The sequence below is a fragment of the Malaclemys terrapin genome, chromosome 2, assembly GCF_027887155.1.
Source record: "Malaclemys terrapin pileata isolate rMalTer1 chromosome 2, rMalTer1.hap1, whole genome shotgun sequence".
Taxonomy (NCBI): domain Eukaryota; kingdom Metazoa; phylum Chordata; order Testudines; family Emydidae; genus Malaclemys; species Malaclemys terrapin.
This window is the reverse complement of record NC_071506.1, coordinates 18,339,168-18,362,323: the sequence shown is the minus strand read 5'-3', so window position 1 is coordinate 18,362,323 and position 23,156 is coordinate 18,339,168. Positions and strand designations below refer to the sequence as shown.

Below are 23,156 nucleotides of genomic sequence, written 5' to 3'. Positions count from 1 at the left end.
TTAAGTCGACAGGAGACCTCTCTCCCATCAGTTCAGAGTGTCTGCACTAGCAGTGCTACAGCGGTGCAGCTGCACTGCTGTAAGCTCTGTAGTTTGGTCATAGCCTTAGTTCAAGTGATCAAGAGTTAATTCAGATTAAATTAAACAGTAGGATAAACAAAACTACGTCTTCAACTAGGGTCCTTGATTTCAAAAGGGCAAACTTTAAAAAAAATTAAGGGAATTAGGGAAGTGGACTGGACTGAACTGAAGACCTCAAGGATCTGACTGTGGAGAAGGCTTGGAATTACTTTAAATCAAAGTTGCAGAAGCTATCTGAAGACTGCATCCCAAGCAAGGGAAAAAAATTGTAGGGAAAGGTTGCAGACCTAACTGGATGAACAAACACCTTAAATAGGTTATTAAGAGAAAGCAGAAAGTCTACAAGGAATGGAAGAAGGGATGGATCAGCAAGAATCTCTTGGAGGTCAGAAAGTGTAGGGAAAGTGAGAACTGCCAAAAGCCAAGCAGAGCTTGACCTTGTGTAGGAAATTAAAACCAACAGTAAAAGGTTCTTTAGCAATACACACAAAAAGAAAACAAGGAAAAAAAGGAGTGGGACCACTAAGCACTGAGGATGAGGTGGAGATTAAAAATAATGTAGACACGACCCAACACCTGAATGAATATGTTGCCTCCGTTTTTAATAAGAGTAATGAGGTGCCTGAGGACAGTGGTAGGGTGACTAATGGGCATAAGGATATGGAAGTAGAAGTTACCACATCCTGTGTGGAAGCCGAACTCAAACAGCTTAATGGGACCAAATTGGGGGACCTGAATGAAGTCCATCCAAGAATATTAAAGGAACTGGCACATGAAATTGCAATCCCAACTGGAAGGATTTTTAATGAATCCAGGACCCCGGGGTCATACCTTCTGATTGGAGAATTGCAAATAAAAATACCTATATTTTAAAAAAGGAAAAAGAACAGTTATCAAGGAAACTACAGGCTCCTTAATTTGACCTCCATTGTATGCAAAGTCTTAGAAGAAATTTTGAAAGAGAGAGTAGTTAAAGATATAGAGATAAATGGTAACTGGGATAAAAAGAACGTGGTTTTACAAAAGGTAAATCATGCCAGACCAACCTGATTTCATTCTTTGAGAAGATAACCAATTTTCTAGACAAAGGAAATGCAGTAGATCTAATCGATCTGATTTTCAGTAAATCATTTGATACAGTTCCACATGGAAATTAGTTGATTTGGAGAAGATGTGAGAACTGGTTAAAGAGAAGACTACAACAGGTCATACTGAAAAAGAGAACTGTCAGGCTAAAGGGAAATTACTAGTGGAGTTCCCTCAGGGATCCATCCTTGGACAAATCTTATTCATTAATGATCTTGGCACAAAAAGGGGAGTGTGCTAATGAAATCTGCGGATGATACAAAGTTGGGAGGGTCAGCCAATACAGAGGAGGACCAGAATATCATACAGGAAGATTTGGATGACCTGAAAAACTGTAGTAATAGAAATGGAATGAAATTTAGTAGCGCAAAGTGCAAGGCCATGCACTTATGGACTAACAACAAGCTAGGGATGTATCAGCTGGAAGTGACAGGGAAGGGCAAAGACATAGGTTTATTGGTTGATTACAGGATGACTATGAACCACCAATGTGATGTGGCCATGGAAAAGGCTAATGAAATCATAGGATGTAGCAGATGAAGTACCTTTTGTAGAGATAGGAAAGTGTTATTACCATTATACAAGGCATGGGTGAGACCTCCTCTGAAATACCGCATGCAATTCTGGTCTCCCATTTTTAAGAAGGATGAATTCAAAATGGAACAGGTGCAGAGAGAGGCTACTACGATGACCAGAGGAATGGAGACCCTATTTTGCCAGAGGAGTCTTAAGGAGCTTGGCTTGTTTAGCCTAACAAAAGAAAGGCTGAGGGGAGTGATAAACACCAGGGAGGGAAAGGAGTTATTTAATTTAAGAGCCAATGGTGGCACAAGAACAAATGCATATAAACTGACTGTCAACGAGTTTAAGCTTGAAATTAGATGAAGTTTTGTAACCATCAGAGGAGTGATGCTCTGGAACAGTGGGGGCAAAAAACCTAACTGGTTTCAAGTTTGAGCTTGATCAGTTTATGGAAGGGGTGGTAGGATGAGATTGCTCAACGGCATATGGCCCATCCACAACTGCTATTAGCAAATATCTCCAATGGTTGCAGATGGGACACTAGATAGGGAGGGCTCTGAGTCACCATAGGAAGCTCTTTTCCAGGTGTCTGGCTGGTGTGTCTCACCCATATGCTCAGGGTCTGATTACCATATTTGAGGGTCGGAAAGGAATTTCCGCCCAGGTCATATTGGCAGAAACCCTGGTGGGTGGGGGTTGCCTTCCTCTGCAGCATGGGCCATAGGTCACTTTCTGGCTTTAACTAGAGTAAATGGTGGATTCTCTGTAATGTGAAGTCTTTACATCAAGATTTGAGGACTCTGGATTCTATTTGTTTTTCATCTTTACTTGTTGAGTACTAATCAATATTTGCTCTTTTGAAGCAATTACACCAACCTATAAGGTGCACTGTCATCACCCTCTACTGCCTTGTTCCAGCGGCTCCTGTATGTGCTTTCACAAATAATCACACCATACTGTCCCCACTATAGCTCTGCCCCTTACACTGGTGGTCTTATAATGTTGGTGCACAGTAGGGTGACCAGACAGCAAGTGTGAAAAATCATGACGAGGGTGGGAGGTAATAGGTGCCTATATAAGACAAAGCCCTAAATAGCGGGACTATTCCTATAAAATTGGGATATCTGGTCACCCTAGTGCACGGACATAAGTAGAAAACAAAAGGCCACTATTGGTTTTCAGATATTTAAGGAGTATTACAACAATGCCAAGTTTAAAACCACCAGTGTTGCAACACACTGACAATATCTAAAGGGAAAGCCAACAGCCCATCATACCAACTTCCTTGATATTCTCTTTGCATTCTCTGAAAGCCAGTGAGATTGCTATCAGTGAAATCTAGCACCAAACAAAATTAAGTCTGGAAGTCTCAGAGACTGGCGTACAAATCCATACTACATCTTTCAGGTTCAGCATGTATCCTTAGAAACCCTCATGGAGATTAACTTTGTGCTGTGTACTGCATTATCTGATAATATGGGTGTTAAACAACTAACCTTTTCAAGAGGTCATTGTGAAGTGTGTTTATAGGCCTGAATTATACGGAACGATGACCCAAAAGTAGCTTGTTTTATAACACTGATGGGCCAAACAAACATAGCAGCTAGCAAATTTGTATTTAATATAAAGCTTCCTCACTTGCCCATATAAAACACATTCAGTTTATCAAAAGATCAAGTGCCAAGTCTTGAAGTATAAGATCTTGACTGTATCAAAGCCAAGATTCTGTAAATGCAAGCCATCTGAAACAGAACAGAGAGAATAGAGAGAGGCATGGACACAAAGTACAGCTGCAGAACCAAATGCAAGTTCAAAATGAACAAAGTACATGACCTAAAATTCAGCCATAATATAAGCTGCTTCATTTGATTGCATATGTAAACGCTTTGTGTCAGCAACCTGCTTATCCCCATGCCAATTACCCTTTTTCATGCTGAAAACATGCACTTTGCAATAGAACTGATCATTTTAAAAGGTCAAAACATTTTAAAAACTTAGCACAGATTTTTATCACATTTTAAGTTTGCTGGATGTATGATTCTTACCACTAAAGTAATTTGATGAAGTGCTATTAAATAGCCTAGAGCATGTGGCGTGCATCTTTATTCCAACATTCTGATACATAACTCAAAATCTCCAACAGTTAATATATTATTGTCCCGAGACTACATGATAATTCGTAAAGTATATTAATAATATTAAAGAATTTAAACCAAAGAAATTATACATAATAGGGAACTATGCCAAGATAAGGAATGTAAATAATTCAGGAAAGTCAATACTTGTAAACTTCAACAATAAACGAAAGACAAGTTTAGATTTAATTATTCTTCTACTGTTTTAAAGATTAAATTTAACTTTTTAAACTAGTTTTTTCACATTAAAACCAATACAACCAAGATGGCATTGTTTGGCCAAAAAGGGGAAATTAAAAAAAAATGGAGAGTGCACTTCATATTTGCTCTATATCAATATTTGCTCTCAATATTTCACTTACATATTATTGATTATATTTTACTAAAAGGGCAACCTTCTTTCCCCACAGATTAATACCATTAGTTTGCTTTTTTTCATGTGCTTTGGTGCACATCTAGTAAGTTAAATAGCAAATCAGTTAAACATGCATAGTAGCAGCCAATAACACTTACCTGCCATTCTTAGCCCATATTATGTCATGCAATGTGAAGCAAACAAAAAGCAGAAATAATCAAAAGATATGTGAACCTTTCAGGACATTTGGCACTGATCAGGAAAGGAGATTTTTTTCCTTGCTAAAAATTACAGAAGTTCTGCATGTGGATCTGGGGTTGGTTTTTTTTGGTGAACTGTAGGAAGCACTTCTGTGCCTAGTCAAGTTAGGTTCACATGTAATGTACCTTTTACATGCTGCTGTTAGAGAGTTATGAATGGCTTTTGTGAACTGATTAGCATGGTTAGCATACCAATGATTGTTTCAGTGTGTATTGGTATAGTGTGGAAGAGGGGATTCACATTAGTATTCTAGTTCTGGAATCTGTAAGCAAGTTTTGGCAAGTCATTCTACGATTCTTTTTAAGTTATGACATTTTGAGAGGATTATTTACCTCTATGTACTTAAACGGTTTTGTTTTTTTTAAAAGGGATGAACGGATCATTATATATGCAGGCTCTTCAGCTGTTTTGCAATTAGTGAAGTCTCAAATTTACAAGGCATAACCTAAGGGGCAGATATTTTCTTTAAAATGTATTAATGTCTAGAAAAGGCACAAAAACATATCAGATCCCTATATCAAAAGCATTATCTAATACAAACTCACTTCTGGCTTTTTTTTTTTTTTTTTTTGTTAAGTTAAGCCTACCTTTGTTAATCTAAATATAGTGGGATATAGACAATTATTTTATTTTCCAATTGTTCACAAAAGTATTCATAACTCGGTCATGCAAAGTAGTTAGAAGGATAGCAAAGTGAAGACATACGTTTAGAATGAGACATAAATGCAGTCTACTGCAGGCAAAGAGAAATAGATATATAAAATCATCTTCTCACTTTCAAAATCAAGGAAAAAATTTGGCCCCTGCTCAAGGTCTGTGCATGTCAAAACTTTAAGAAGGTTCCCCATGTTAAGGTACCTGTCGAGACAAGAATGAGAGAAAAGAGAATATCCCTTTATAAGAAGGAACAGCCCAAATGTAGTAGAATGAAGGTGGTGGAGGTGGGGGGAAAGTCCAAACAGTTCCATCAGACATAAAACCATCCTTCAGGCTCCTGCTATGGTGCATGCTGGTGGAGGGTGATCCCCACCTCCAAGGATGTGGATTTCCTGTAAAAAGTGACAGACATGTGTCACCCACATCTTCATAGTCTCTCCTGTGAGAAAGAAGAAGAGCTCCAACTGAAGGCCTTATAAGTGAATAAATTCCATCTCACTGAGCCAGTGTCCTGAGCAAGTGTCTATGTCTTCAAGGATAAGTATCCTATATGCAGCACGGCTACTATGTTAATGTTGACTCAGACTGTGTTTGATGATGTGGAGGGGTGGAGAGCTTTATTTTTTTCCCTTTACAATTTTGTTAAAGGAGAAACATCATAGAAAGCTGCATCCGGACACTTTTTTCATTTCAGTTTAATGTGTACAAAAAACAACATAGCACCATATGTGATCCTAGAGATCCTGTGATCTTTAGGTAATGCATCTGAAAATTAACAGGTGCGACTCACAAATTCACTTCCATTCATGAATTTAAATCCTGGGTAAAAACAATACTAGCCCTGCTATGAATGAACAAGTTGGAATCAGACAGGGATTTTACTGTTCCTTCATACAAGTCTGTAAATTTCACTAAGGCACACTGATAGAATTTTTCATTGTATGGCTAGTTGATTTGCAGGCAGATGAAAGGACATCACTGACCAGAGAGAGACCCAAAATGATTAAGCACATGAAAATCAAGAATTACACAGTAGCATGATGGTGGCTTGGCTCTACTGAAAAAAAACAAAACAAAACATGCAACCCTTTCTCAGATTGTGCTTTTGCAACTGATGTTCCCTTCACCTTCACTGTGGTGGAGGGCACACGCAATCCTACTGTTACCATTTTAAATGCACCAGCTGTGAAGGGCTGAAAGACTTACTTTCAAAATCCAAGAAAAAATGTGCTGCATTGTGGTCTATGTCCCTGGTTAGCACTTTAATGAGATTACCCATGCCAGCAAACCTAAAAATAAAAATGGCAACATTGTTTAGTTCCAGTAATTGTTTCCTTTTCTTAAGCAGAGGACTGGGGTCCATTTATGGCTGGCTCCTTTGTGGTTTCACACATGTGCTGATTCACCAACTTGTGGCTTGGACAGGGCTAACATGCACTTTGTGCAAGTGCCATTTCACCTATCCAGTCTCAGAAAGAAGTGGTTAACGAAAAACAAGGTGGCAATTATACAGAAAAACTAAATTCTGCCATTATTTGTATCCAACTATGACAAACATATGTATCCAACTATGGAAGAGCAAGGAATAATTCTAGCATTGTAGTTGCTTAATGCTGAGTAGTGTGTGATTTGCAGTGTCCCATGGGGTGGTCAAAACTGTATCACAGGCTGGGTGGAATCATGGTGTCCATTATAATACAATTTTCTTCCTCCCTCTAAAATCCAGAAGAAATGCAATTCTGGCTAGAAATCTAGTAGGAGTAATCTGCAGCAAAGGACAATTCCCCCTCCCCCCCAAAACTGAAGTTAAATTGACAAGCCAAGTAAGTTAAACTTTATTCCCCCAAAATATGAGCTAATCATATCTGAAAGATTCTTCTTATGCTTTTCTGCTGCATCTTAGCTAAAACAAACAGAGTGAAAGAAAGATTAATTGTGGTTTATTAGATTCATCTAGTTGAGACATAAATCCACATGATGAAACCTCAAACATTACCAGCAAATTTTAGAAATAATTAAATGCTTAAGAAGGAATGCCAGAATGGCCCATCATGAAAGGGGAGCATTTTCAATGCACATCAATAGTTCTAAGACCCACATATAGCTCACCACCACCAGCCTGCAAACATGCTTTGGCAAGATCTGCAGAACAGCAATGAGCATGAGCCAACCTAAATTCAATGGGGTGCTTTAACAATGCTGCCGCTACAAGGCCCAAATGCCAATACTTACTACCAGAACTATCCCATTTCAGGAGCGTCACTAAACTAAAACATGTGAGATGTGGATTTCAAGCACTTAAAAATAAAAATGTTAAATAAGGCCAGATCAATAGTCTGACTTATGGGTTCAAATGGAAGGAGCCAGGAAGGAAGTTGATTGATCTTCAATTCAGTGAATGCACTTGTATAAAAATCACAGAAATCCAGTGTTTTTCATTAAGGTGCTTTAATTTCTTTAATCATGGCAGCAATGTTTATTTGGAGAGGGAGAGCACAAGACAATTCACTCTGAATTATTAGTGACCTGTGGAGTACACGATTGAAGCAGCAGCCAGGCAAGCCGTTGGATCTCATAGTACTTGGAATCAGGATAAGGAATGTGTGTAATTTGGAAAGAAGTCAACTAAAGACACTGGAAACAGGCCCACTACTCCTATCCATCTGATTAGATAGTACCCCAGACTGCATCAGATGATGTGAGAACCAGTGGGGGGGGAAATTAATCCAAACATGCGCAAGGGCATAGGTGTTTTCTACGAGCTCTACTTACAGTGTTTTGTTTATATAGGGGTAACAAAGCAGTTCAGAAGCCGTTTACAATAAAGTCAGACAGAAGGCAGGCAATTATGAAATTGTTGGACAGTAATGAGAAAATCTCTCTCCATAGCCAAGATTTATACATGCTGCCCAATTTTAGCCACTCTCTAAAGTCCTCAAAAATAGGTCACATGCACCTCAAATTTTGAAAGTCTGATCCATATTTTTGCAATATGGAACTTGAGAAGTCAAATAGCTGGTAATAATCTTTTGAAAATTCTCCCTCTCCTTTGTGCCATATACCTCATATCAAAATACAGCTTATCTTAAAAACTCCATACGAAGTTTATTTTTAAGATCTCAGCAAGATATAGTACTCAAGACCAATAAGGGGAGCAATAGGGGGCAAAAAACCTAGCTGGCTTCAAGACTGAGCTTGATCAGTTTATACAGGGGATGTTATTATGGTCAGACTGACTACAATGGCATGTGGATAATCTGCAATTGCTAGTAGCAAATATCCCCAATGGCTAGCGATGGGATACTATATGGAAAGACCTCTGAGTACTACAAAGCAGCGGTTCTCAACCAGGGGTCCACAGGGCCCTGCAGCTGAAGCCCCGATCCCTGGCTGTCCCCCAGGAGGGCTGAAGCTGGGAGGCGAGGGGCTGAAGCCCTGATCCCCAGTGTCCCCTGGGGGGCTGAAGCTGGGAGGCGGGAGGCTGAATCCTGGAGCCCCGAGCCCTGGTGCTCCCTGTGGGGCAGAAGCCCTGAGCCCATGGGCAGAGTTGGGGACATGTAGGGCATTGCGCCCCCCAAAAAACTGCAGCACCAGAGCACGGCATTCCAGGGGGCAGCTCCACACCTCCCCCCCACAATCTCCTCTCCCCACTCCCTGGCCACGTCGGAGGCAGGAAGCCGGAGCCGGGTAGGGCAGGGCAGCTGCTGCTCTGGCTGGTGCCATGGAGGAGGCAGCAGTAGTGTTCCCTCCTCTCCTGTTGGTGCTCCACATTGAAGTTGCTCCTCAGCTCCCAGCCCCCTTTGCTCCCACAGAGGCAGCCGATAAGAGCCCGCCTGGGTGGGGAGACCCGGCTCCGTGGCTGGCAGAGCCCTCCGGGAACAGGGACTGTACGGGAGTCCTCCCAGCACATAGCCCCTAATACCCCTCTCCCTATACCTGAGCTACATCCTCCCTGCACCCTGAGCTGCCCCCTACCCACACACAGCCCCTAGCCATCCCCTCCCTGCACCCTAAGGTGTTTTCAAACTTTTTGAAGTAAGCACCCCACCTTTGAGTTATCATTTTTGCTTGAAGTTAAGACAATAATGAACTATGTATTTTAGTAGGTTAAAGTACCCCCAACCCAAGGTAATTTTTTGGCATTTTTGGCTTTCAAAAGCTTGTTACCATAGAATAGATTAATTTATTTCCCAGCTTACTGAAAGGTCACCGAGATCTCTACAAATATCACTACAAATGGTTTCCTACTGGTTAATATCTAATTAGAATTTGCTACGTTTTAAAGAAACACAAGCTTGATAGTTACAAAAGTAAACATAAGCACTTATTGACACTTCTGAAAGTCAGGTCACCTATTCAGGTGCCTAAATATGGACTCAGAAGCCTAACTTTAAGCACCTGTTTAGGAAAATCTTGACCTTATTATTTCAGCAATGTAGTTAGACTCATGTTTTGAGGAGTTGTTTAGACGGATTAATTTTTTCCTAAATACACACACACTTTCACAATGCCCCTTGCCAAAACATCTGAGCCTGTCACAAATTTTTGACTTTTTCCTCAAAACCCACTTGTGAGGCAGCGAAGTAAAATGAGGATAACTACTACATGCTTACCTCACAAGTGTATTCTGAGTACATATTCATTGTTTGAGAAGTGCTCAGATACTACAGTGATGAGCATTATAAATAAAATGAATTCATCCTTAGAGTTTCAGATGGGGAATTAAGACAAAAGTGTAACTTCCCATTGTCACACACAAAGTTTGTAGCAGAGCCAGAAGTAAAACTCAGATCATCTTCTGAATCCCAATCTAGTGTCTTAGTTAAAAAATTATCCCTCCTCTCAAATGCTTATGTTGCTGCATAACTTAGGACACTTTTGTTACCTGCTCAAAGAGAAACAAATATTTAAGTTTAACTATACATAATAAATATCCTTATGCACATCCTTAAGCCACCCAAAAGTTCCCTCCAATACTTTCAGTTCTAAAATTATATATATTTTTGTTTTCTGACTTGTTTTGTTTTGGGCCAGACATTAGTTACAGAAGCAGGAATTTTCTGCCATCATTGCAACCACATGGTCAGATTAAGTGGGTCTGCGAAAGTGTACTGCTAGGTTGAGAAGATAAATATTCTAGGAAAAATCTATAGCCATCATCTGAGGGGAGTTTTAAAAATTGTGGACTGTTCAATAAAATCCCTCTCTCTTCCTAAAATAAGCTAGAGGGGAAATACAGTTTTGTGCCTAACAACTCCTCAGTCACAAGTGTCTTCATATAATAGATTTTCATTTCCTGCAGGAATCTACTGTTCCAAGTTTCTTTTCTAGGAATAAGGTTAACAAATAAAACTGTTGCCATGCTTCATTGAAGCCCTATGGTGAAATATCACAGAACACATGCTGGATTTATAAACAGAAATGTGATTACCTAAAGGTAAACTGCTTAGTGCACTTTTCCCACAAAAGAGAAGCACACATAAGGAATTCGTCTCTCTCAATTTCTACTCTGACCAAATATAGCCAGAAGTAATGTGCTGCACAAATACAATGATGCCTGGACTTGTCATTTTGTGCCAGTTAGAATTTAGAGGTGAGCAGACTTCTCAGACAATGAATTCATGAGTAAATAGAGCGTTTATAAGATATATTTTAACTATCAGCAGAAAAAAAATCTTTATATAGCATTTGCTCAGGCAACCATTATGATTCCTTATGAAAGGCCTAAAACTATATATATTTTAAATTTCAGTTTAAAATTAGAAGACAGATAGGCTTGGGAGAAATATTCGTTATTTAGACACTAAATAGTATCAACTAAATGAAAAATTGTTACGCAGAAACAAAAGACAATCAAATTAGAAAATATTTGGTTTTGCTAGCTAGTTTCAGAACAAATGTGAAAAAAATTACTCAAGGCTCCCAAAAGTTTTCATAGTATATGAAGTCTGGGCTCTTGAAAGAAAGTAATGCTTTCTGCATTTCATAACAGTGGATTATGACCACAACTCCCCACTTTGAATTCTCAAAAATTTAAGCCACCTAGTAATGTTCAGAATATTTCCTGATCAACTAATTTTCAATGCATCGCAAATATAGGATAAAAAAGGGGGGGAAACCTAATATACTTCAATACATAGGAAAGGCTAATTTGCTTTTTAATAACTGTGTGCCTGTCTTATGAACAGATAGGAGCTTGGGGTTTACAGGAGCACCAACAGCCCTAATATAAATAATTTAGACAAAGGCCCAAATAGCTATGTATTCTGAAGAAAAAAAGGAAAGCCTTACCATCATACAACAGTGAAAAAAATATACTGTATTCAGCTTTCAAAAGAAAAGGCTGCACCCAATTTAAGTGCCCCAAAATGCAGTAATTACATGCTCAGTTCAAATACGGATATACACAAGGCTAGGCAAAGTTGGGCTAAATCAGTTCCTTGTTGATTGATCTCAACAGAAAACTAAGGAGTTACAGGAAATGGCGCTGGTGATTTGAGAAATAGCTTTCTTCCTTCCATGTCTGCACTGATCCAATGGCCCAGAATGGGATTAAAAGACACTATGCTACCAAAGGCAGGGGAAATGGTTTTGGATGAGATTTGCAAGGAGTGTCTTGATCATTAGGAAAAAATTCCTTGTGCTCTTTATAAAGTCTAGAGATATGAGTTATGGTCCTGGCCAAATTCAAACAGTTATATTTCAACTACTAAAATATCACATCACGTTTTACAAAATACTGTGTTCTTTACTCTTTCTTTTCTTAATGTGTGTGTTTGCTAAATATACACAGTTGTTTTGTTTCACCCTAAGGTAGATTCTATAATGGGACCAGTGATACTCAATTTGTCAAGTGTTTTGGGATCTATTAGGATGAACAGCGCTATTATTTATATTAGCGTAGGACCATGGACCAGACTCCCACTGTGCTAGGCGCTGTACAGAGAAAAAAGATGGACCTTACCCCAAGTTGCTCATAATCTAAGGGCTGGTCCACACTAAGCCCCCAGTTCGAACTAAGATACGCAACTTCAGCTACATGAATAACGTAGCTGAAGTCGAAGTATCTTAGTTCGAACTTAAAGGTACTTACCATGGGTCCACACGCGGCAGGCAGGCTCCCCCGTCGACTCCGCCTACACCTCTCACGGAGCAGGATTACCGGCGTCGACGGCGAGCACTTCCGGGATCGATTTATCGCGTCTAGACAAGACATGATAAATCGATCCCAGAAGATCGATTGCTTGCCACCGAACCAGTGGGTAAGTATAGACGTACCCTTAGTAAAAGGCATGAGATAAATGGATGCAGACCGGGAGAGAAGGGGAATACAAAGAGTCATCATGATAACAGTGGTCTCAGCACACCAGCAGCCTATATTATAAATAAGTGCAACATTTCTTAAGCCAGTACTGGTCACTTCTGAAACAGGATGTACCAGCAATGCCTGTTCATAAGTAGATTTGGAAAGATTAGATTATCAGTAAATATCAGTAAATATTGATTTCACCATACACTCACAAACCAACAAAAAAAATTCCATTGATAATAACTGAAATTTACAGATAGGCAAAGTTAGAAAGATGCTACTTGAGAATTTGATATAAGGGTATTTAGACATGTGATGCTGACAACTTGTGTTTTATAGGTTGCAAAGATTTAACTTTTTGAATCTCAACATCTGTCTTCATTAAATAATTGTCTGACCCGCCCATAATTTCCCACAAATTTGAAAATGTAAAATCTATAAAAAGGAAAAAGAAAAAAAAAAGGCTTTGAACCCATAATTTTGCACAACTCAGAACATTTTAATTGATAAAAATTGAAAAGAGCTTAAAAAAATAAACATATTACCCATCAAAATTATTTAAAAAAAAAATTAAAATTGAATTCTGCCAAGCCTCTCCATAAGAGATACTATCTATCATCACTGAACTTTACTTTTTTTTAAAAATAGCAATTACAGAAAAGCCAGTCTTGCAGAGCTATGTAGTGCTGAAAGGCATCAAAAGTTTCAGAGCTCTGTCCATTATAAGGCTAACTCCTCTCGTTTTAAGCGAAAAGTCGCTGAGCTGCACTTTGTTGAATTTGAGCTTGAGTCCATCATCATATGACAGTTCAATCAATTCTTTCTTTTCCTCAGCTGAGAAGCCATCTGGCAAGGTGTCTTCTATTGAAAATGGGTCTCTGATCCTTACCTGGGCACCAGGCAACTTGAGCTCCAAGCTGCTCTTATTCCCAGTTCCCCTCCAGTTCCCTCTGAGCCAGAGAGCTTTGCCAGTCCCACTGCAGTCCCTGGAATCTCTGGAAAGTCTTTCCTATTAGTCTCCTCATGTGCTGATCTCAACTCCTTCCCGGGGTTCAGGGGCCCCACGGCCCTCCAACTTGGGCTGTATTGTGATTCTAGGAGGCTTCCATCCCAGGGAGCCTCTCTCCTGACTCAGTGCTCCCCTGCAATTGTCCTCTCCAAGCTGTCTGCCTTCTTTCTCCTCCTGGGAGTCACCTAACAGCTGGGTTGTATATTAAAGGAGAAAGCTACCTGATTAACATCTGGCCCATTCTCCATCTAGTCTGCTGCTCCCTTGAAGCAGATCTTTGTTTCTACAAAGGGGCTATATATTATGGAACAGGGATTAGCTGGCCCTGGGTTCCAATACTCCTTAAAGGGGATAGTCATAGTGTACCACTTTCAACAAGCTTAGGTCTCACAGTTTGGGGACTGCAAATGTATAGCATAACTATCACACTATGTGTGAAGATCTGCAACACCAAGTTTTTGAGGACAGGTAAGAATGTCATACAGGCCAGAATGATGTCTCTGAACTAATCATGTGATTTGGGGACCAAGTTCCTTGAGTCTGTAGGTGCTCCAAATGAGCTCTCCAACCTGTCCCTTGGGTTCCAAACACTAAGCCAGCTCTGCAATAATATGTTGTGGTATTAAGACCCTCTAGTCTGTCTGACATTTCACCAGATAATAGACTGGTCTGAGCCAGTGCTGAAAGTCTGGCAAGTGTCATCAAATCATGTACATGAATGCCAGCATGTGGCCTAGCACTGCAAGACATGTTCATATTGTTGTAGCTGGTTATGACAACTAGAGAATGAGTGAAAGCTTGTAGTGATTGGAACCTGTCCTTGGGCAGGTATTCTTTTTCAGATCTGGAGTCAATCGAGGATCCTATGAACTCTATCATATGTGCTGGGGTAAATGATTATTTTCAGTTCTCTAGAAAGCTCAGCTGGATGAAAAGGGGTAGAGCACATTACAGGTTTGTTACTGCCTCCCACTATGATATACCTGTCATCTGGCAGTCCTCCAAGTATGGGCAAATGCGGACTGCTACCACAGCAAGGCATTTCATGAAGGCCCTGTGTGCTTTGGAGAATCCAAATGACAGTGCCTTGTACTGGTAATGATTTGACTCCACTGTGATACCCAAGCACTACCTGTGGGGTGGATGGATGGCTACATGGTAGCAAGCATCCTTTGAGAGCCACAAATTCGTCTTGAACCTGACAGGAATAAAAAGATTGAGGCAACTGCTACCATCCTGAAACTGAAGTGGTATATACATTTGTTCAGTCTCTTCAAGTCTAGGATAGGACAAAGACTCCCAGTTTGTACTTTGGAGAAAAGTACTAATGAAGTAAACACTTTTCCATATTTCTGTAGAATCTCTTCTACGGCTCCTAGATGAAGTAACAAGGGCACTTTTTGTGATAGGCTTTTGAGGGAAGGGAGATACATGTGGAAGTGAATAGGATAAGAAGAAGTTACTCACCTTGTGCAGTAACGATGGTTCTTCGAGATGTGTGTCCCTATGGCTGCTACACTGTAGGTATATCTGCTCCCCCACACCTCTGATTGCACATTTCAGGTGTTCAAAGGGTGGTCTAGTTAGGGTCTTTAGAACTAGACTGAGGTCCCATGTTGGAGTTGGGTGTCTGGTGTGCAGGAATAGTTTTCCTATGCCCTTGAGGAATCTTCATGTTTCTGGATGGGTGAATACCAAATATCCATCCACCTGCTGGTAGAAGGCCATTATGGCCCAAAATGTACTTGGAGTGAGCTAAGAGAGAGACTAGCCCTTTTAACAACTAGTATATAATGTAGGATTAAGGGAAAGGAGGAAGATGTCAGAGCAACTTGTTTGGAACTGCACCAAATTTGGAATTGTTTCCACTTTCGCAGGTAAGTGCGATGAGTCATAGATTTCCTACAGTGTAGTAACACTTCCATCACCTCCTTGGAGCAGCAGCTCTCTCTGTGTGGGAACCACAAGGAGCCAAGCCTGAAGCCGGAGGATCTGTAAGTTGGGCTGATGGATCTGTCCATCATTTAGGGAGAGTAGGTGAGGATTGGGTTGAAGAAGAATTGGAGGACACATTGCTAGCTATGTCATGCACGGGTACCACACTTGTCTCGGCAACGTGGGCACAATCAGTATAACTCTTGACTTTTCCTGAATTATTAATAGGACCTTCGATATCAGAGGGAATGGAGGAAAAGCATATAGCAGGTCTCTGCCCATTGAAGGAGGAAAGTATCTCTTAGGAACTGTTTCCCCAGTCTGGCTCTGGAACAGTAGCGGGGACATTTCTTGTTCCGGTAAGTAGCAAGCAGGTCTATTGTTGGGGTTCCCCATCAACTGAATATGTTGTGAAGCACTGTTGCGTTCATTTCCCATTCATGATCATGCCCAGTCCCCAGAATCACGGGGGTGTTCACTTCCAGCTTCCCTCTCAGCCCCACCCTGTTCCAGTAAGGAGTCAGACAGTGACCAAGATTGCAACCTCTCTCTGGCCTCATACCTCTAGCTGCCTACTTCCAGTTATTTTTACTGATTTAATTTACAAACTTAACTCAATATTAGTGAAAACTGAAGTTCTTATTTTTTTAAGATCTCCTCAGCATTACTGTAGATTAGAACCTCAGAGTTAAGAGCAGCAGAGTTATGAATTGACCAGTCAACCACACACCTCATTTGGAACTAGAAATACACCATCAGGCAGCAGCAGAGACAAGACACACAAAAAAAGAGGCTGGTGGGGTGTGTGTGTGTGTGTGTGTGTGAGGGAATAAAGTACAGTACTATGTTAAAGGTAAACTACTAAAAAAATAAAGGGAAAGTTTAAAAAAGATTTGACACAGTAAGGAAACTGTTTCTGTGCTTGTTTCATTTAAATTAAGATGGTCAAAAGCAGCATTTTTCTTCTGCATAGTAAAGTTTCAAAGCTGTATTAAGTCAATGCTCAGTTGTAAACTTTTGAAAGAACAACCATAATGTTTTGTTCAGAGTTTTGAACATTTCAGAGTTACGAACAACCTCCATTCCTGAGGTATTTGTAACTCAGATTCTACTGTACTTTTTTCTGTTGCCACAAAGCTAGCAAGATAAAGCTAGAGAGAAAATAAATGCTACTACTTAATCACTCAGTCCACAAAACTCTGACTATCCCTGTGAAGCTGCCCATAATCCCTCCTGGCACTCAAGGTATTTTTCCCAATGCTTAGGCCACTGGAACAGGTTGTGGGAAACAGAAGGGCTAGCTAAGAAAATGGTTTCAAACTTGACCTACTTTCAAAAAATAAGACATATGGAATGCCACATTTGATTACAATGATTTGGCCCATTACAGCCTTATGGGGCTGTATGATGCTGAGTGCAATGTCAAGATCAGACAAGCGGAAAGCAAAGGCATATTTTCAAAACAAAACTCGCACGCATGCCCTTCTTATGCTGAAAACACCCCTGACAGATTTCAGTTTTTTTACTGAATCCAGAGGAAATTTAATACAAGTACATGATTTAACCAAATTCCCAAGCATTACAGACCGATTCTCTGAGGGGAACTGTATATTAAAGTACTTTGCTCTCAACTGGTGAACAACAAAATATATGCTCATGAATGATAAACCCCGTTTTAGTATTTATGTAAGAAAATATGAGAATCAAGAATGGTGCCCAATGTAAAAGATGTGAGGTATAAAATTGCCATGATTTTAACTCATATAATGTACAAATACAGGAAGATATATTTGTAATCAACGAGGCTGTTTAAAGAATAAATCAACTCATCTTTGTAGAGGTAAAAAAGAAAATACTAAAACATTCCTGTGACGGTTTACTATTTGCATTTAAATGCACATTAACACTGACAGCTATGATGTTTAAAATCAATAGCAATGTTCAATATATTTAAGGTGTTGTGCTTAATTACAACCAGTTACCTTAAATCCAGGCTCGGTATTCTGGTTGAGCTTCCTCTCCCAACCCTCAGACATGCAAGAATACATACCATTAAAAACATGAAAACCATTTATTTTCTTTGTTGGGAACTGGATCCTATAGAAGTTTTTAAGTCAGTCAAGCATTTGTAACTGAGAATCCCCTCATCTCTTCAGCATGCTGTTTGTTTGGCCTCTGGAAAAACAGCATGCTACCAGTTGGAAAGACACATTCCACAACATCACATACCTGATAGACCACCCATATCACAATAAAAAGGCAGAGACTGACAGACAGCTGGAAATCAATTTGGCAACTCTGTCTTTTAAGGCACACTGAACATGTTTTTATTAGAATGTATCACAAATAGATAACCAGCTCTTCCCTGCTTAATGAACAACAGTTATTTTCTGAATATATGATGTCCCAGAATTAGATTAGTCAGCTAATGGCCTGAGCATGACATCAGAAAGTAGCTTCCCAATTGGTCTGAATTATTTGCTTTCTTCCCTCATGAAATATACAGTTTGTGATTGGGAGGGAAGAGGAAATGGGAAGTTGAGGTTATACTCTGAAGCTTCCCCATCAATATTGTGGAATTCAGAGGAGCTAGCTACATTCAGCCTTCAAGGCTGATGGCAGGCTCCAGGAATGCAGAGAGATTTGTAAGCAATCATACTAGTTAATCCTTTCACAGAAAGGGTCCAGAAAGATCTTAATATTTTACTTGGCTCTAAATGCAGTCCACATTACTGTCCCAACTCCATAGCTATTTCCCCCCCTCTCCAATGGAGCCATATGAAGGAACAGGAATACTAAAAAATGTAACCATCTCCATCTACTGAAACACGCTGAATACTAGTATTATAGATGTTACCTAATGAGGTTCGCCTAAGGGAACTAAGGATCTAACGTCGTAACTCAGGAACTGCATTGTGCAAACAAGCTTTAACGTCCAGCTTGGAAAGGATTATTCCAATAGATTTTTAGCTGAACATCTAGCAGCTATTCAGACACTTCTACAAGCTTATAAATAAACTGCTCAACTGCTCATTGAGAATGCTCAATTTATAGAGTCGGAAAAAAACAGACCCCTACTAATGTTTATAGATACTATTGATTTAGGCTGCGTAACCACTCAACAACAGAGATGCAGGTTTAAAATCCAATGACAGAACAGCTCTCGTTGAATTTTTATTTATTTTTTAACACGGAAAAGATGTAAATTTAGAGTTATGGACACTTACTTATTTCAATGCATGATTCAGATTAAAGAATGGAAACTATTATGAATTTCATATGAGCAACTCAGAAATCTATTTATGCTTTAGCTATTTAATACACAAATTACTTAGAGCATATTTTACTGTTTAATATTCTCCCCATGGAATTTAAGTTTTGTGTATTCTTTTCCATGACTGACATCTAGTGGTACCTCTTAAAAGAACCACTACAAGAACTCCATAATAGTTTTCACACAGACCACTTTATCTTGGAACAATATTCTACTAAACTACAATATTTTTCCATAAGTGGCCCTTCAATTCTACAGTTAGAATAATTTATGCATTGTTCTTTGACAAGAAAAATATTGCATTCACTGAAATTAAAGCAGTAATGGAATAGGGTTCACAAAAGAACTAGGCAAATTCATGGAGGACAGGTCCATCAATGGCGTCCCTAGCCTCTATTTGCCAGAAGCTGGGAATAGGTGACAGGGGATGGATCACTTGATGATTACCTATTCTGTTCATTCCCTCTGGGGCACCTGGCATTGGTCGCTGTTAGAAGACAGGATACTGGGCTAGATGGACCTTTGGTCTGACCCAGTACGGCCATTCTTATGTTCTGTTCAAATTGTTATCTACTTGGAGTGTTCCTCATAAGAAGTTTGACATCAGATTATAGGACTGCACAGCTGAGCCGTTCTTTATTAATATCTGAGTTGTGAATAAGTTTCCTTCTAATTTCAGAGGAAAGTAAAACATTTGTTTTTACTTAAACTATTTTGATGGGAGTGACATTTTTATAGTAGTATTAATAGTCTCTCATGTGGCAGAGTTTAGAGGGTTCAAATCACGGACCTTTCTTCCCAGGATCTCATCATTTGCCAGCGGAAATGGCTTAGTGAGCAAAGCAACACCTATATTCCCTGAAATCATAGTTTCAAAGTTTTGGCAGGATTGATTCCACTCCCTTCATTTTGAAAGAAAAATGGAATATCATGTTCTTTCTTGTGTATGAATCACTGATGAGACCTTGAGTTGAATATGGTCTATTCTGTGCAGACACTAATGATTCTGTGGAACTTTCTTCAAGAATTGGAGAAGTGGGGGCCAGCGGAAGGCCTCATGTACACAGGGAAATTGGCTAGCATAGACATTGCAGAATAAGAAAAGTTCACCATGTAGACACTGCTGCGGAACAGAAGTCACTTTTATTCTGGAATAATTACTACGCTTTGTGAACTGACTTACCCACAGCCAAAAACTGGGTGCAGTTCATCTTGGAGTGTGTAAATCCAGGGTTAAGACAGACTTGACTATTAACAATGTACTTTTTCTTTTCATAAGGACGTGAGCTAAAGGATGTACTCTCTATCTTACCTCCAGATCTCTGTTGGTTAGGTGTTCCAAACACACATTTTGCATTTAGTTTTGTATTTGCATCATGATTAAGTTGTATTTTTTTTTTTAAGATGAAAAAGTTATTCGCCAGTCCTTATTAAGTTAAACAGTTTGTACTGAAAGATCACAGATCTAAATAATTCTTAGAATAAATAAATGGAAAAGAGGAAACAATTTTTCAAAGTTGAGTTCAGTGCCCGGTGTAAACAGTAGTAATATTACACCACCAGTCTTAGTTACAGCACATTTACATTCAAGTGCAAGCAGTCTGTGCCTTCAGGTTTCAATCTTTCAAATAAAAATTCTCTTGTAGTAATACATCTCCACCTGGAGAGGTCATTCATTTACAACTTGACCTTGCAGACCAGGGGAAATACTCATCACAACATCAGAGAAACAATTATCATAGTAGATTTTTCTCTGCATATCCCCAGGCATGCAGTTCCTCTTCTTCTGCACAGTATACTGTGTCAACCAAGATCCTCAAATCACTGGTACCACCTTGTGACATTAATACATTTGTTTCCTTTCAAAGACACTTAAAATTTCTTCATTCTATTAGTGTTTTACACAGTCATGGGAAAAGTATCAAGAAATTCATAAATAAAGCTGCAAGACATATTAAAAATTTTGCAAGGTGCTTTGGAGGGCTCAGTGATTTAGCCTGGGATACAGACCTTCACCCTTGAACCAGATCAGGTTAATAGCCAAGGAGAGAAATCATTACCTCAGGCCTGGTCAGTAGATTATTTGAAATAAATTGATGGGTTTAGTATATTTTCTAAAGGATGGGTGTCCAAGGTTATAGAGCCCATACTACATACTTGATAGTTACAGCTGTAGTGTTAGCCCAAAGGCCATACATTAAGTGATTAAGAATACCTTCTTCACTTTTAGAAGTGACACCTTCACAAAAGGGATGAGGTGGGAAAGCTTGCCTTTTCTGTGGCTAAATTTTGTAATTCTCAGTGCAAGGATTGTCTTACTCTCTTTGTAAAGTGCTATGCATATTTATTGTGTTTTACAGCAGTAATACAGGACTTTCTATTTCAGGGCTGCCAGTCTAGCACCTTTATTGAGCACTAACCACTCCTTAAAAAAAAAAAATCTAACACTTTCACATCATAGGTTTATCCATTTAAAGTTTCAAACTTACAAGTTTTTCCTCAAGACATCATTCAGAAAAAAATTCAAATATTTTCATTCTGAGATCTATTATCTACTGATTTATTGCATTTTTAGTGTGAATTTCACTTATCTAGAAGAGAGGAGTCATTTAATAACTTTTATTCCAACCATATCTTCTTGGAATCAGCAAAACTCCCAGTAGACTTAACTTTATTTCCCCACCCAAATGCCAGTTTAAGTGCCCAGCTATCCTGACGCTAGACTGTGACCTGAACATTCATATTGCCTCAGGTAAAAAAATGTTACTGGAACAGTGGAAAGTACATGAAGGTCTCTGTCCACATGCCTCACTAATCCTGCGATCTGATCAAGTAATGCAAACAATGTGTTGTTTCTATGCACCGTAGCTAGAGAAAAAGTATTAGATAAAACTACAGCAAAACAGGAGAAGATTCTTCAAAATAAATGAAAACCCTTAGTTCACTCTAACCAACCACCATCACAGATCAAAATGGTCATGACTGTGAGAATTATCGATAATCACCTATTTATGTAAATACCTCATTTCCATATTCTAGCTCCCAGTCCTAAGTTTTGTTTGTATATCAGCCAGTAAAGAAGACACATTCAGTATTTGAAAGATATAAAGTTGTTTTTCCTATACATTTAACTATCAACCTATGAGAGTTAACTAGGAAAAATACAGGCCAGCTCCAAGGACAAGAGAGCACTTCAGCTCCTGTAGCCTTCAGAGCCAAGAACCTGAAAAGGCGTGGTTCAATTTTGGTATTGGAAGTCCATAAGATTGACTTGTAGAAGGTCTCCATTTCCAGCATACCTACTAAGTGCAGTCCCATTTGTTTGGCAGAATTTGGATGAGACTGAGCCAATACATCATGATAGATTCCGGCTACGTTAACTGTTGACAGAGGCAGCAGGTTACGTTTGGCTCCTGGAAGGATATTGCTTCCATTCCCAAAATCAAAATTGGAGATTTTCAAATACTAAAATAGCTGCCACAAATCTTTGGGCGACTCAATATGAGGATTTTGAGGCTCATACTTTTTGCATCCATAAAATAGGACAAAAGCTACAGGGATAAAAGCCATCCTTTAAAATGTTGGCCCAACAGTACTCCACTTGTTAAATTTGGGTTGCAGCTCTAAAAGAAAGACTTCGTCTCCAAAGGAAGCCAGTGTTTTATTGATTAAAATATATGAAAGCTTTGAAAAAGAGTAGAATTAAATGGAAACACTAAAGATTTTTAACACTTGGACTTTCATATTTATACTTTAGACTCTCAGGAAGCCAATTTATGTTCACATTTAGACCTTGCTTAGGCCATGTTTTTCCACACTGTCATAACTGCAAAGAACAAGTATAGGCACTTTCACTGTCTTATCTTCAGTTGACAAGAACATAGTTATTGGCTAATACTATAGGAATTAATTTGCAACATTATATTTTGAGAGGTTTTGTTCTTTATTTGGTATGGCAGCTCACTTACTAGGAGTCTTGTCCTTGAACTGTGCCAAGTCACTACCATGGGGGGCAGTTTACACCCTTCTTCTGTAAAAGACTTCTTTATGTTTCCCTGTATACATTCTAAAACAAATATTGAACAAGTTCTCTTGACCTACATATATTACTATTTCCTCATAATCCTAAATTCCACCTACTTGTGATCTTGTAGACTATGAAAATATTCCCTGCTTTGGATATCTGATTTTTAATGAGGAGACAGCCAATATCAGAACTTCCAGGAATCTCACTCCGAAGCACTTAAAATTACATTTAGAGGTGTCAGCGATATATCAAAATTTCTTGTAAAAAAAAAAAAAAAAAAGTGAGACAAGTATGCAGACACAAAAAGGTTTAACCACCTTTTGATGTGTGGACAATGTATATACATAAAAAGCTCTTTTCCATCAAGAGGAGAAGAGACTATAAAAGTCAACAACCAAAAAAAAAAAAGAAGATCAGGAAGCTAGTCACGGATGAGTTACCAAATATGGGGTGAGAACACTCAGTAACTTGCATGGTCACACATTACTGAACTGAAGTCTCCCAG

The 23,156-nt window shown here is 39.2% G+C and overlaps 1 protein-coding gene across 4 annotated transcripts in view; it reads right to left on the bottom strand.

Annotated features, from left to right (window-relative positions):
• CYRIB (CYFIP related Rac1 interactor B) overlaps window positions 1-23,156 on the bottom strand; it is an 86,171-nt gene that overhangs the window by 43,370 nt on the left and 19,645 nt on the right. For 2 of the 4 annotated variants that reach the window (XM_054018588.1, XM_054018590.1), the window contains one exon: window positions 5,216-5,298. In XM_054018588.1, the coding sequence (XP_053874563.1) occupies window positions 5,216-5,288 (73 nt within the window). In that variant the 5' untranslated portion in view covers window positions 5,289-5,298. Of the gene's footprint in view, window positions 1-5,215; window positions 5,299-6,303; window positions 6,387-23,156 lie in introns of those variants that run through there. The other 2 variants (XM_054018591.1, XM_054018589.1) reach the window with 2 other exon arrangements.